Here is a 14,449-nt window from a genome sequence, read left to right on the forward strand (position 1 = left end):
TGGCTGAATGGAAGACCACGTGTAACCACGCCAGCCCAGGACCTCCACATCCGGCTTCTTCACCTGCAGGATCATCTGACACCAGCCACCCGGACAGCTGATGAAACTGTGGGTTTGCACAACTGAAGAATTTCTGTACAAACTGTCAGAAACTGTCTCAGGGAAGCTAATCTGTGTGCTCGTTGGTCCTCACCAGGGTCTTGACCTGACTGCAGTTAGGCGTCGTAATCGACTTCAGTGGGCAAATGCTCACCTTCGACAGCCACTGGCATGCTGGAGAAGTGTGCTCTTCACGGATCAATCCCGGGTTTCAACTGTACCGGGCAGATGGCACACAGCATGTATGGCATCGTGTGGGTGAGCGATTTGCTGATGTCAACGTCAAGAACAGAGTGCCCCATGGTGGCGGTGGGGTTCTGGTATGGGCAGGCATGAGCTATGGACAACGAACACAATTGCATTTTATCAATGTCCGTTTTAATGCACAGACATACCGTGATGAGATTCTGAGGCACATTGTCGTGCCATTCATCCACCACCAACACCTCATTTTTCAGCATGATAATGCACGGCCCCATGTCACAAGGATCTGTACACAATTCCTGGAAGCTGAAAATGTCCCAGTTCTTCCATGGCCTGCATACTCACCAGACATGATAACCATTGAGCATGTTTGGGATGCTCTGGATCGACGTACAGTACCAGTCAAATGTTTGGACACACCTACTCATTCAAGGGGTTTTTCTTTATTATTACTATGTTATACATTGTAGAATAATAGTGAAGACATCAAAACTATGAAATAACACATATGGAATCATGTAGTAACCAAAAAGTATTAAATAAATCAAAATATATGTTACATTTGAGATTCTTCAAGGTAGCCACCCTTTGCCTTGATGACAGCTTTGCACACTCTTGGCATTCTCTCAACCAGCTTCATGAGGTAGTCACCTGGAATGCATTTCAATTAACAGGTGTGCCTTGTTAAAAGTTAATTTGTGGAATTTCTTTCCTTCTTAATGCATTTGAGCCAATCAGTTGTGTTGTGACAAGGTAGAGGTGGTATACAGAAGATAGCCCTATTTGGTAAAAGACCAAGTCCATATTATGGCAAGAACAGCTCAAATAAGCAAAGAGAAATGACAGTCCAACATTACTTTAAGACATGAAGGTCAGTCAATCCGGAAAATTTCAACTTTGAATGTTTCTTCAAGTGCAGTCGCAAAAACCATCAAGCGCTATGATGAAACTGGCTCTCATGAGGACCGCCACAGGAAAGGAAGACCCAGAGTTACCTCTGCTTCACAGAGTTCAAGTAACAGACACATCTCAACATCAACTGTTCAGAGAGGACTGTGTGAATCAGGCCTTCATGGTCGAATTGCTGCAAAGAAACCACTACTAAAGGACACCAATAAGAAGAAGAGACCTGCTTTGGTCAAGAAACACGAGCAATGGACATTAGACCGGTGGAAATGTGTCCTTTGGTCTGGAGTCCAAAATTGGAGATCTTTGGTTCAAACTGCCGTGTCTTCGTGAGACGCGGTGTGGGTGAACGGATGATCTCTGCATGTGTAGTTCCCACCGTGAAGCATGGAGGAGGAGGTGTTATGGTGTGGGGGTGCTTTGCTGGTGACAATGTCTGTGATTTATTTAGAATTCAAGGCATACTTAACCAGCATGGCTACCACATCATTCTGCAGCGATACACCATCCCATCTGGTTTGGGCTTAGTGGGACTATCATTAGTTTTTTTAACAGGACAATGACCCAACACACCTCCAGGCTGCGTAAGGGCTATTTTACCAAGAAGGAGAGTGATGGAGTGCTGCATCAGATGACCTGGCCTCCACAATCACCCGACCTCAACCCAATTGAGATGGTTTGGGATGAGTTGGACCGCAGAGTGAAGGAAAAGCAGCCAACAAGTGCTCAGCATATGTGGGAACTCCTTCAAGACTGTTGGAAAAGCATTCCTCATGAAGCTGGTTGAGAGAATGCCAAGAGTGTGCAAAGCTGTCATCAAGGCAAAGGCTGGGTACTTTGAAGAATCTCAAATCTCAAATATATTTTTATTTGTTTAACACTTTTTTGGTTACTACATGATTCCATTTGTGTTATTTCATAGTTTTGATGTCTTCACTATTATTCTACAATGTAGAATTTAGTAAAAAATAAAGAAGAACCCTTGAATGAGTAGGTGTTCTAAAACTTTTGACTGGTACTGTACGTGTTCCAGTTCCCACCAATATCCAGCAATTTTGCACAGCCATTGAAGAGAAGTGGAACAACATTCCACAGGCCACAATCAACAGCCTGATTATGCGTAGGAGATGTGTTGCGCTGCATGAGGCAAATGGTGGTCACACCAGATACGGACTGGTTTTCTGATCCACACCCCTACCTTTGTTTTTATAGGTATCTGTGACCAACAGATGCATATCTTTGTTCCCAGTAATTTGAAATCCATAGATTAGGACCTAATGAATGTATTTCAATTGACTAATTTCCTTATATGAACTGTAACTCAGTAAAATATTTGAAATTGTTGGATGTTGCGTTTATATTTTTGTTCAGTGTAGATGCATGACAACTATATTGCCTGTCTGTCTCACCTACTATCCATGTAGATTGGACAACACAAACACTTTGCTTGCTACATGTGTAAATTAGAAAGGAGGGTTACTTAAAAAATGCATAAAATGTAGACATAGGTGTGAGATAAAGGGTGCTAGGGCCCCAGAGCTCGTGGCTCCCCCACCTTGCAGGGACCCCTCCCAAAGGGGCTTGGTGGTGGGTTTGGGGTCAGAGGGACATGAGTGAACCGATACTGATTAGAGGAAACAACCCTGGACAGCTGGCCAATGTGTGTGTTTGTGGTTTGTGCGCATGCATGTGCGTGTGTGTGTGTGTGTGTGTGTGTTTGTGTTTGTGTGGGTGCGGTCAGGTGTCTATCCTCCAGGTCCCAGGATGTGGGTTCCCTCTCCACCTGTCTCTCCACCCCTCAGTGTTCTCGCTGCTCTCCCAGTTCCTCTCTTGTTGACTATTCTCATCCCACACATGCTTGTCTCTAACACCACTCCTCCCCAGAGACGCCAGTCAAACTCCCAACTCACTCTGATTGCATAACAAATGTCCTTTTCTTAGGAAATCACAGCTTTCCACCATATTATTAAATTATGTTGTTTTGTGTATGTCTTGGTTATGCTTCTGCTTCTCATTTGGTATTTACTTTGTCAAATGTTTTTTTAAACCTTTATTTTAACAGGAAGTCATGATAATAATAATAATAATAATAATAATAATAATAATAATAATATAATAATAATAATAATATGCCATTTAGCAGACGCTTTTATCCAAAGCGACTTACAGTCATGCGTGCATACATTTTTTTTGTGTATGGGTGGTCCCGGGGTTCGAACCCACTACCTTGGCGTTACAAGCGCCGTGCTCTACCAGCTGAGCTACAGATGTCTTTTTCACAGATGAGCCCTGGATACAAATCAATAAACATCAATGTTCACATCAATACACGAAAAGCAAAACACAATCATAGAATCATTCTTCAGAATCATTCTTCAGTAAAAAGGTCCACATACATCCTTTTGAAATGCCCTAGAGGCAGCCATTTGTCCAACTTTAGAGAGCTTTGGCGATCATTCAACAAGTAATGTACAAAAAAACTAAAAGCAGATTTACCTAATTCAGTGGAGATCGAAGGGATCTCCAGATTTAGCCATCCCTGATACCGGGTCTGGTATCTTGTACGTCTGTAAGTTAAAAATGAAGTAAGGTACGGCGGAACTATATAAAGGAGGACTTTATAAACAAAAACAGTGGTTTATAAACAAAAATAATCATATAATAATTGAATAAAACAATGATATCATTGAAACAAGCAGTGGGAATGCGCCTGTAGATCTCACCAAGACCTTTGAACTTTAAGTCATCATCCTTTTGGGTGGGGCAGCTAAAGCATCATCAACAACAACTGTCAATCTTTAATCTGGTATGTATTTACTGTATGTCCCTTATTCATGGTAATTTACACAGTCTTTTTCCACATCCTGGGTTTCTGTTACCTGCTACTCGACCTTGTCCCTGCAGTTAGTGAGAACAGGATTCATATCATACAGTATCATCCAATCATCATCACTGATATAGTAACTTAATAACAGTAGTCACAATACACTATTCAAAATACATCTCAATACAGTTTAGAAAGTAAAATACATATATAGAAGATAGTATGATTATACAAACATATAATATTGAACAAAAGTGAGAGAAGAAAAAAAAGTGTTTGTCACTAGATATGACTCTACCCACAGCTTTATCATGCATTGTTTCTTGTAAATGCTGTCTTTCTCCAAAAAAAGTCAAACGATAATGATATTTCAGAGTCGCATATGTAGCCTAGATGTTACGTATAACTGAATGAATGCAATTCTTGTTTCACATAAAAATTAAATAAATGGAAAACAGCAGTACAGAAAATCCCACCTTTGTGTTCTGTTTTTACATACACTACCAGTCAAAGATTTTAGAACACCTACTCATTCAAGGGTTTTTCTTAATTTTTACTATTTTCTACATTGTAGAATAATAGCGAAGACATCAAAACCATGAAATAACACATATGGAATCATGTAGTAACCAAAAAAGTGTAAAAAAAATCAAAACAGATTTTATATTTGAGATTCTTCAAATAGCCACCCTTTGCCTTGATGACAGCTTTGCACACTCTTGGCATTTTCTCAACCAGCTTCACCTGGAATGCTTTTCCAACAGTCTTGAAGGAGTTCCCACATATGCTGAGCACTTGTTGGCTGCTTTTCCTTCACTCATCCCAAGCCATCTCAATTTGGTTGAGGTCGGGTGATTGTGGAGGCCAGGTTATCTGATGCAGCACTCCATCACTCTCCTTCTTGGTCAAATATCCCTTACACAGCCTGGAGGTGTGTTGGGTCATTGTCCTGTTGAAAAACAAATGATAGTCCCAGTAAGCGCAAACCAGCTGGGTTTGGCGTATCGCTGCAGAATGATGTGGTAGCCATGCTGGTTAAGTGTGCCTTGAATTCTAAATAAATCACAGACAGTGTTCTAAAACGTTTGACCGGTAGTGTATGACTGGCCTCACACAGGAAAAAGGACATATTTTTGTTTCCTGTGTTTTTTTGTGTCAATGGTGAATATGATGAAACAAGATGAGGGGATTCACAGACCAAAACATTGTGAGGGAAGAGGGGGGTGGTGGGGAGGGGAGGCGGGGGGGAGAGGGGGGGGCATTGCTGACTCTACAGCCCAGTTCAGAGACATCTTGACGTTTTCAGAGAAGTCAGCAACAAATCCGGCCACAAAATCCGAAAGGGAAAAAGCAGATTTTCAAGGAAATACTTTTGAGAATAGTAATCCCTCTTTATTTAATCTTAAATTTTTTTGATGATTCTAGTTAGTTCGTGAGAGGCTGAAATGTATGTCAGTGTCCCTAGATCTGTCATAATACATGTGTAGAGACCATTACATGCAATTACTACTGTAGTGTCTGTATGCTACCACCACAGCTGCTGATGTTGAATGTAAATCTTGCTTTTTTATGATCATTTATTGTGGGAAGCCTCAGACGCCACAAGGTAGTGTTGCAACACAAGGGACACCACACTGCAGACACTGCAACTGTAGACAGAAAACCTAGGCTTGTGCTTCGTGCACAACTGCACTCCAACCCCACCATAACCACCTTTTCTCATTATAACTAGTGACAGCAGTTTTTCTTGACCACTTGATCTGACCAGGAAGTCTGAGCTCTAGTTATTAGGCCTAGAGTTTGTCCTGGTCAGGTCACATAAGTAGAGGCAATGGACCTATTCTATTATTCTGAATATTAGAGAATATTAGAGACAATTAAAATAGCCTAGTCTCAGACAGATCTTATTTGGGGGGTAGACTTGGTTTCCTGTGACAGTTTCTTGCAGTCAGTTCCTGCTCTTTGAAACCCTGTAGAGGGGTTCTGACAGACGTGTAACACCTCTACATGTCTCTGGACAACAACACATAAACTCACACACACCTGTGGAGGCTGCTGAGGGGAGGACGGCTCATAATAATGGCTGGAACGGCGCGAATGGAATGGCATCATTCCCCTAGAAACCATATGGTTGATGTATTTGTGAAATAGATGACCAAGACTGTTTGTGAATCATGGGTGCGTGTGTGTGTGTGGCTTGTTAGCAATGTTTTATAGCTGAATTCCAAATAAATAATTGCTGAATGACCTGAGAACTCTAATCTGTGTGGGTGTGAAGGGGAACTGAGAGTGTGTGTGGGTGCTTGTGTGTGTGCACATGTTCGTGTAGGTGGTTCTTCTGTACTTGAGTGGTTTCTCATGATTTGAGATGGGAGAATAGCCCATTCTCTAGAAGTTACCAGCAATGAGAAGAACAATAAATGAATCCCCCACAGAAGGAATGGGGAGATCACAAAGACCTTCCTCTCATCCTCCTTTCTCTCCTTTCTCCATGTCTTGATGTAAGTGAAGGAGTTCCTCATATTGTGATAAGGAGTGCTACTGCCATGGAACAGAGTCAGTGGTGGCTAGTATGGGTACACTTTTCTGGAAAATGCTTTTTTAGGCTGGCTGTGGCTTTTAAAGTATTCAATGAAATACCCACACATGCACACACAGGACAAATACATAATTTTACCAGTTATTCTGGCTTATGGTGTGCTGAATAGCTTTAGCTGTGGTTTTCAAGCCATCATCTGAGCGTCAATCAATGATACTTTCAGTAAGTGACATCTTCATAGATATTGCTGTATAACAGCTCATAAATAAAATGCTAACAAAATGAAGAGATTTACTGAAAAGTTTGATATTTATTTAAAAGTTTGAAAAATGAATTCAGAGAGAGTAAAACAGTGGGCAGAATACGATAGTAAAACCTATCTATATCAAATACAATCCAAGCAATCATGTTGCTGTTAAAATCTCTCATACAGTATAAGAAACATATGTTTCTACAGTACAAATAGAAAAATATACATGTTTTAAGGATGTTCTACATATAAAGAAAATAGGTAATCTGGTGTACTGGTACCTACATGTCCTGCCTTCCTTTTACAGTTATACTGGCCCTTGATTTAATTTTTTAAAATGTTTATACACTTTGATATGATGAGTAGTATGGAGTATTGGATTGAATATCAATCACATTTTCCATCAAAAAAATACATTAAAAGCAGGTGAGAAAACTGACAAACAAATCACACTAAATCTAGTCAACCGATAGACACACAAATTCTAATATAACATTCAACACTTCAGGGTTTATTCAATCAAATTTACTGCTGTAGTAAATTCACCACATGTTCTTTAAAGATGCATAGTGATAACCTTGATGATAGTAAGTTTACAAGACCGAATAGTTCAAACCACTATTTATTCTGAATTCTATTACATTTTTACTATGTTTGTTTCTGGATTGGGGGAAAACGTGGTATACTAACTGGGGTGGTAAATTTGATGAGTAAACCCTTTAATAACTTTACAGCACCATTTGTAATACGGTTGTATAGTACTTCCCTTTCTTGACACACAGTGCCTCTGTAACACCCAAGCAAAGTATTGGCTTTGCTGCGATCCCCTATCCCATCTCTTTCTCCATTAATCAAAGTATGCACTTGCTCATTGGCTCTCAAGAATTGAAAAGCATTGGAATGGTTTAAGCATGGGCTAAGAGGTGTGAGAGGCTGAAGTGTATGTCAGTGACATATTTCACCATATGTCATGTCAGACCTTTCTTGTTATATCAATGAGGGGGAGTGAAGGAAGGTGCTCTGTTCAGGCGGTGATGGGCATGTTGTCCCTGTAGCAGGCTGCCCTCTGTGGAGCGGTGTAGCTACACAGGTCCTGGTAGATCCGGGCCATCTGCTCCCCGGCCTGCAGCTCGTCTGACTGGATCTCCAGGTTAGGACTGCTGTACTGTGAACGACGCATGCTCACTGCATCCAACAGCTGCTGGCAGTTCACTGGAGTGATCTGTGGCCGAGCACAGACAGAGAAAGAAGAAGAGAAGGAGAGAGGGAGAGAAGAAGAAGGGGAACTGTAAGCTCAGTCTGCCAACTTCTGACAGTAGACTGGAGTGATCTGAACACAACCAGACAGGGAGAGAAGAAGAGAGGGAACTGTTTGCTCAGTTTGTATTTTTATCGTACACTCTTAGAAAAAAAGGGTCTATCTAGAAACTTAAAGGGTTCTTTGACTGTCCCCATAGGAGAACCCTTTGAATAACCCTTTTTAGTGGCAGGTAGAACCCTTTTGGTTCCAGGTAGAACCTTATTACATTGACATTTTAGTCATTTAGCAGACACTCTTATCCAGAGCGACTTACAGTTAGTGAGTGCATACATTCTTTTTTTTTTTTTCATACTGGCCCCCCATGGGAATCGAACCCACAACCCTGGCGTTGCAAACGCCATGCTCTACCAACTGAGCTACATCCCTGCCGGCCATTCCCTCCCCTACCCTGGACGACGCTGGGCCAATTGTGCGTCGCCCCATGGGTCTCCCGGTCGCGGCCGGCTACGACAGAGCCTGGATTCGAACCAGGATCTCTAGTGGCACAGACCACTGCACCACTCGGGAGGTTGTTCTACTGAGGGTTCTACATGGAACCCAAAAGGGTTCTACCTGGAAGCAAAAAGGGTTGGGTACAGCCAAAGAACCCCTTTGGAACCCTTTTTTCTAAGAGTGTAGTGGTGCCCTTTTGACCAAATCACCTTGAAGGCTAAAGTTACCTCTATTTACTCAAACACATTCTGGGACTGTGCTGGGGGGATATCACGTTTCACTGACCCAGGGGATATAACCGCTGTTACCTGGACGATGATAAGTTTGCTCTTGGCTGTGCTGAGGTCATGAAGCTCCTCCCCGAAACACAGGGTCACCATGGGGTCAGGGGCGGGAAGCTGGCCCTCCTGGTACAGCTGGAGAGCTGGGACAAACAAAGCAGACAGAGAAGAGCTTATTACACAGACAGAATGCTTCATAACTGCACACTGATGAGTGAAGGCATGTACTCCAAAGAGTATACGTCTGTCAGTCAAGAGTACATGTATTCCCGTCCTCTTCAGAGCACAACATCATAAATCAACAACAAAAACAACATGAGTTCCTTCCTCCTCACCTTGGAAGAACCTTCCTGTGTCAAAAATCTTCACCACAGCATCTCTCTCCAGTTTGCAGGGCCCCCCAGGGCTGTAGTGGGGACCCAATCCCCCCAGCCCGCTCCAGAACACACGGCTCTGGCACAGCCTCTTGATGAAGATGCCCTCGCGGTTGGCACGGACCAGCACGCCCCTCTCCAGGTGGCCCAGGAGCTTGCGGGTGACATGGCGTTGGCGCTCAGCCTCAATGAGCTCAGCGGGGGGGAAACGTACGTTCTGCAGGCTGTCTGGGAGACCGTAGGGGGACCTGTGCTGGACCAAGGGAGGCTGACCCGGAGAGATACGACAGCCATCAGCGTGAGAGGTCACCATGCTGTCCATCAGCTTCCCACCGTAGAAGAAGTTGATGATCATCTGAGAGAAGGCTGGAAACAGAGGGAGGAAAGTGTTGAGTTAGCCACTGTATTGTCTTCTATTAAGTCTCGCAGAGGAATGGAAATAAATTAATCAGTATTTAGAAATACTGAGGAAACATACCGGCATTGAAAGAACCCATCGGCGAGGGATCTTGATGCCCCGGGAAGACTGCAGGGTAATAATAATAAAAAAGATAACTGACTTTGTGGTTTAGATTTTTTCCATCATGAAATTAAAATATTTCCTTCCTCTTACATATGCAGCATGCTCATTAAGATGCAATGATCTTGAGTGACCGTGAAAAACATCTGACCACTCTATCATGTCATTATTTGTCATTTCATCAAAAAATACAGCCTGTCAAGCACAAAAGACTCAGAGGCGGCGTGACCAAGAAAAAAACACCTTAGTCAGCAAAGTGCTAAAGGATATTAGCCAATTCTTCCCCCTCTACAATTCTAGAATCATGTAAACAAGCTTGTGTTAGAAGCCATAACTGTAAGGTCATGTCACAGAGTTTTGCATCACTATAGATATGCAGTTATTTTTAAATGAATAAATCTCAACTCTCACAAAGGAGGAACTGTAGCCTCACAGAGCATAGAACATGCCACAATAATGCCCACTCTGATACAGGAGACATAAACATGCAAGTTTCTCTATACACCTTTTAAAAAATCCTCATGGAAAACAGCTAGACAGATACTTTTAACAAAGGACAATATGATGTATAGGTGTTTGCTAACTCTAATGAAATAGATCAGATAATTCACATACATATATGTTCCAGTCACCACTTTATGAAAGTGTTTAAATGGGCATGACACCACCTCATGTTGGCGATACTCGTCTAGATTGGATGACACTGCTAAAGAAAATAACTGTTGACTGAGTGGAGAAGGACCCTTACCACTGACACTGCCCTGGGACCAGTACTCTGGGCTGGGCTGCATCCTACAGCCATCCTCCTGGGGAGAGTGGCTCCTCTTGATGATACCCAGGTACTCATCACTGGAAGACTGACAATGGAATGACACACTATGCAATTAGTCTCTAATAACCATACAACCATACATCAACAATCATACATATAAAAGCTACTTTAGAAACAGAAGAGGTAAGATAGTTGATAGCGGAGGATAGAGAGACAGAAAAGGAGGGAAAACTTAACAGACAGTAAAACAAGAAAACTGAGAAAAACTGAGTGAAGTCGGTGAGAAATATAGACAGAGAGAGGAAAGGAAGAAATGGATGGAAAGAAGAAAAGCATACCTCTTTCACCTCTTTGATGAGCTCCTCCAGGTCTGCAGAGCTGCAGTCCATGTCAGTAATGTCACCAGAGCTAGATGTCAAAGCTGCTGCTGCACTTTTACCTGCTGGAGCAGAGGGGAGAGCATGGTTGTTAGTATTATTGTCACAGCTATTCTTTCTATTTACTACGGAAAAGGCTGATGGTCAAATGTAAATCAAGTTTCAGCAGCAAGCTGTCTTTGTCCAGGTTTCTGAGTTTGTTTTCAACTCTGATCAAGGCAACATCCTGCTGCTGAAACATTAGTGACTTTTAATAAATCATTTGCATGGGCGCAATTTGACTCTACATCCATTCAATACAGGTGTTTATAATGTTCATTATTCTAATGTCTCCATAGTGAAATATGAACTCACTCTTCTGCTCCTCCTCGGGGACGATACGGTACACCTTGTAGGGCTCAGAGATGTCCAGCTGGGACCTGTCTCCCACCTCCTCGAAGTCGGGGCTCTTATTGAGGGCACACCGCAGCCTGGTCTTCCATGTAGCAGGCTCAGCCTTCTCCCCCTCCTTAAACTTACCCTTAAACACAGCCCAGGCCTGCAGGGAGGGAGCAGGTGCATTATAAAGCGAGTAAGAGTAACATACATCCAAACATAACACATACCTGCTGGTGCCATCAACAACTTCTAATATTCAAAAAGCTCTGGAACCGGACGAAAGAGATTAGAAAAGTCCATGATGAAGCCATGCATAGAAGTAATTAGAACTCAACTACTTTGATAGGCAGAATACAATTAATCACATGATAAATAAAGGTAGGTTACATAAAACAAAGGTTGAATTGTAATGACATGAAACTGGACAGGTTCTGTTTGTTAACTGTTAAGTTGTAATTACTTATAATTACACAAAGATATTAGATTTTCCATGTAATTTTTCTCTGCTTGACTTATTATGACCATGGGCTCTATTTTCAGCTGGCACCAAGGAGGCGCAAGTGTCATATGCACATTAGTTTGCAATTCTGTCATGTAAAAACTGGTGCACTGGCATTTTCCAGCCATAACAGGTTCGGCAATTTACCTGTTTAACATCAGCTCGCTTGCACTGAGGTGGGAGGGGTGGCAATATTTGAGGTGTGTCGTTAAAAACAAGCGCAAAAGTGACAATTTCATGGAGCGCTAATGGGAAGTTTTAAGACCCACAAAAAGCAGGTCTTAACGGTAACACAGTTGATAATGGCATGGATTTTGAGAGGCGGAAGTGGAGCCTATCCAGCCATGATGCACAGTGCCCATTGCATAGATGCATATTTTTATCCTGACCATTAGCCAAGTAGTTTATATTTTTTTTATTTTAAGTAGCCTATGGATAAAGGGGTTTTAAATGGTCTACTGAAAGTGCTTAGAAATATTTTGGAGGTTTTTTTCCTTATGCTTTTTCATTTTTCACAATTCACATACCTGCATAGTTCATTTCGCTTGTTCAAGTATCCATCCTCATCTCCAAAGAGTGCATTTCATCCGGTTACCAAAGACACGCTCCTCCAAACGCATTTAAATTATTCAGTCCTATAATGCATTATCAACGGTAGGTCTAGGCTATATTTTGCTTATTGAGAATGTGTCTCACACATACAATACAATTTGCAGGAGCCTAGAATTTTATATTTTAGGAGACGTGCGATGCGTAAAGACATGTAAGCTATAGGCTAGGCTCGTTGAAGCCAATTACAACCCTGTTGACTGACAACATTCCAAACATAGGCTATTGAGCAAACACTGCATTTATTTTACTGTTGCTATTACTCATTACTGTAGCCTATGCTATTTAATAAGCTGTAGTATCAATCCACAATGGACCTGGACGAGAATAGTCCATGCCCCCAGCCGAATTGGAGTTGATGACAATGCAAAGATCATCAATAACCTACAGAACTTGAGACAAATGCATGCAGTATTAAGCCATGAAATGCGTTGAGTGGCCAAGCCCTTGTCACACCTACAACTTGTTTATTCATCCGAACCCAGCCCTTTCGTTCCACTGCCAAATATTGTGCTTATAATTCTGGATGTGAAAACAGCAAATATATTTCTGACACACCACCAGACCAAATGATACGGCCAGCACTTAGATTTAGCATTGCGTTAGGGTTGTTAAAATAGAGCCCCATGACTCATAGATCAATGTATTGTCAACTATGTCATCCTACTCTACAATTTATGTGTAGCCTATTTATGTGCGTTACAGGTGGTGAGAATGTTTTAGTTAGACCAACAAAACAAAAATTTCACACCAGTTCTATTTGTACGCGCGAAAAAAAAGTGTATGCTGTATGTACCTCGACAAAAGTCGTGCGGAAAGAGCGTAGGCTTACGCTACACCTATCCGTGATCTAAATATGCTCTTCAAATATACCGCTATCAACAAAATCCTCATTTGAAATTAGTGTCAATGAACCTACCTTGAAGATAGAGGCGTCGACCTCCTGGTTGTAATCCTGCTTCCCAGCATGTTTCCAGGGGATGCGGAACATGGTACGGCTGTCGTCCTCCCAGAGCAGCCCCGAATACTGGCCGCTCTGGATCTGCTCTACTAGCCACTGTTTCAGCCTCCGACCGCCCGGGTTTACTGACATCTGTAATACACATTCATAAGAAATGTCACTGTATGTATTAATTTGATGCGAGTTTGTGATAATTAGGAACTTATTTCGAGAGAGAGACGGAGAGAGAGAGAGAGAGAGAGAGAGAGAGAGAGAGAGAGAGAGAGAGAGAGAGAGAGAGCGAGAGAGAGAGAGAGAGAGACACAGTGAGGGCAAAAAGCAAAACAAGGTAATATTTTTATTGATGGTTTTTATTTCAAAACTACTATAATTTTCTAATAGCCTACCTTTTTTATTAAGGTAGCAAGGCACCGCTCTTCAAGAGTTAAAACAAAGACAACTAAATCTTACCTTTTATTTTTCTATTGATAGGTCCTTTAGCTATCCTTGAGATATCCTTCAAATAGCTTATTGAAGACTATTGTTAAACCTTAACACCAAGTCGATGGCTCAGCGTCAATAGAATAAACCTTTACTCGCATAACAGTTTATTCTCTTTCAGATGAATGAAGCATTGACTGCAAGCTGATTGGCCGGATGCGTTTCACTTATATCCAATCAGGTTAGGGAAATACAAGCCAATCCGGAAGTCTTGTTCTTCGAAGCAATGGCATTTACAAGAAATCATCTGACAGGAGATATCGTAGCGTCTTTGCCACAGTTGGCTACAGACGGCGGGGTATTGAACAATCCTGGATAATAATTAGTAAAGGATAAAGGGGATTTCACAGCGTCATAAAATGACATTTTACTGTAAAGGTCGGCCCAACAGGTATTGTTCCTTCGTTACTAAAACACCCACTGGTGCAGGTTTTACTACAGCCTAGGCTGCATTCAAACATACTGTAGGTGTAGGCAGGGTGACTTTCAGGTTGGCTGTGTTTGAACGATACGTACTCTGAATTAGATGCAATGATAGTGTTTATCATATTGTTTTTATTTCGTGAGAATAAGAGTCTCCACAAAAATAAATAAAAATATGACAGTCTCTAATACCAACATGC

The 14,449-nt window shown here is 41.9% G+C and overlaps 1 protein-coding gene across 6 annotated transcripts; it reads right to left on the reverse strand.

The window, feature by feature from the left end:
* Positions 1–6,862: 6,862 nt before the first annotated feature.
* Positions 6,863–13,967, reverse strand: irf8 (interferon regulatory factor 8). Of its 6 annotated transcripts, none has more exons than XM_084160201.1 (9): positions 13,797–13,967; positions 13,305–13,478; positions 11,254–11,437; positions 10,861–10,964; positions 10,499–10,607; positions 9,709–9,756; positions 9,192–9,596; positions 8,884–8,999; positions 6,863–8,152 (listed from the first exon to the last, which is right to left on the reverse strand). In XM_084160201.1, exons 2-9 carry the CDS (start codon positions 13,476–13,478, stop codon positions 8,117–8,119), a joined length of 1,176 nt encoding a protein of 391 aa, XP_084016327.1. In that variant the 5' UTR covers positions 13,797–13,967; the 3' UTR covers positions 6,863–8,116. The 6 variants fall into 6 exon arrangements, with proteins under 6 accessions (XP_084016327.1, XP_084016323.1, XP_084016328.1 ...); XM_084160197.1 differs by having other exon boundaries at positions 6,863–8,044; positions 13,797–13,911; XM_084160202.1 differs by having other exon boundaries at positions 10,870–10,961; positions 13,797–13,906.
* Positions 13,968–14,449: the final 482 nt, after the last annotated feature.

Source organism: Coregonus lavaretus (assembly GCF_964263955.1).
Source record: "Coregonus lavaretus genome assembly, chromosome: 4".
Taxonomy (NCBI): Eukaryota; Metazoa; Chordata; class Actinopteri; order Salmoniformes; family Salmonidae; genus Coregonus; species Coregonus lavaretus.

Coding starts and splice junctions, on each gene's coding strand:
- irf8 (XM_084160197.1), bottom strand. CDS start 13,478: ATGTCAGTAAACCCGGGCGGTCGGAGGCTGAAACAGTGGCTAGTAGAG. Junction 11,438..13,304: donor TCGACGCCTCTATCTTCAAG/GTAGGTTCATTG, acceptor CCCTCCCTGCAG/GCCTGGGCTGTGTTTAAGGG. Junction 8,045..8,883: donor GCAAACTTATCATCGTCCAG/GTAACAGCGGTT, acceptor GCTCGGCCACAG/ATCACTCCAGTGAACTGCCA.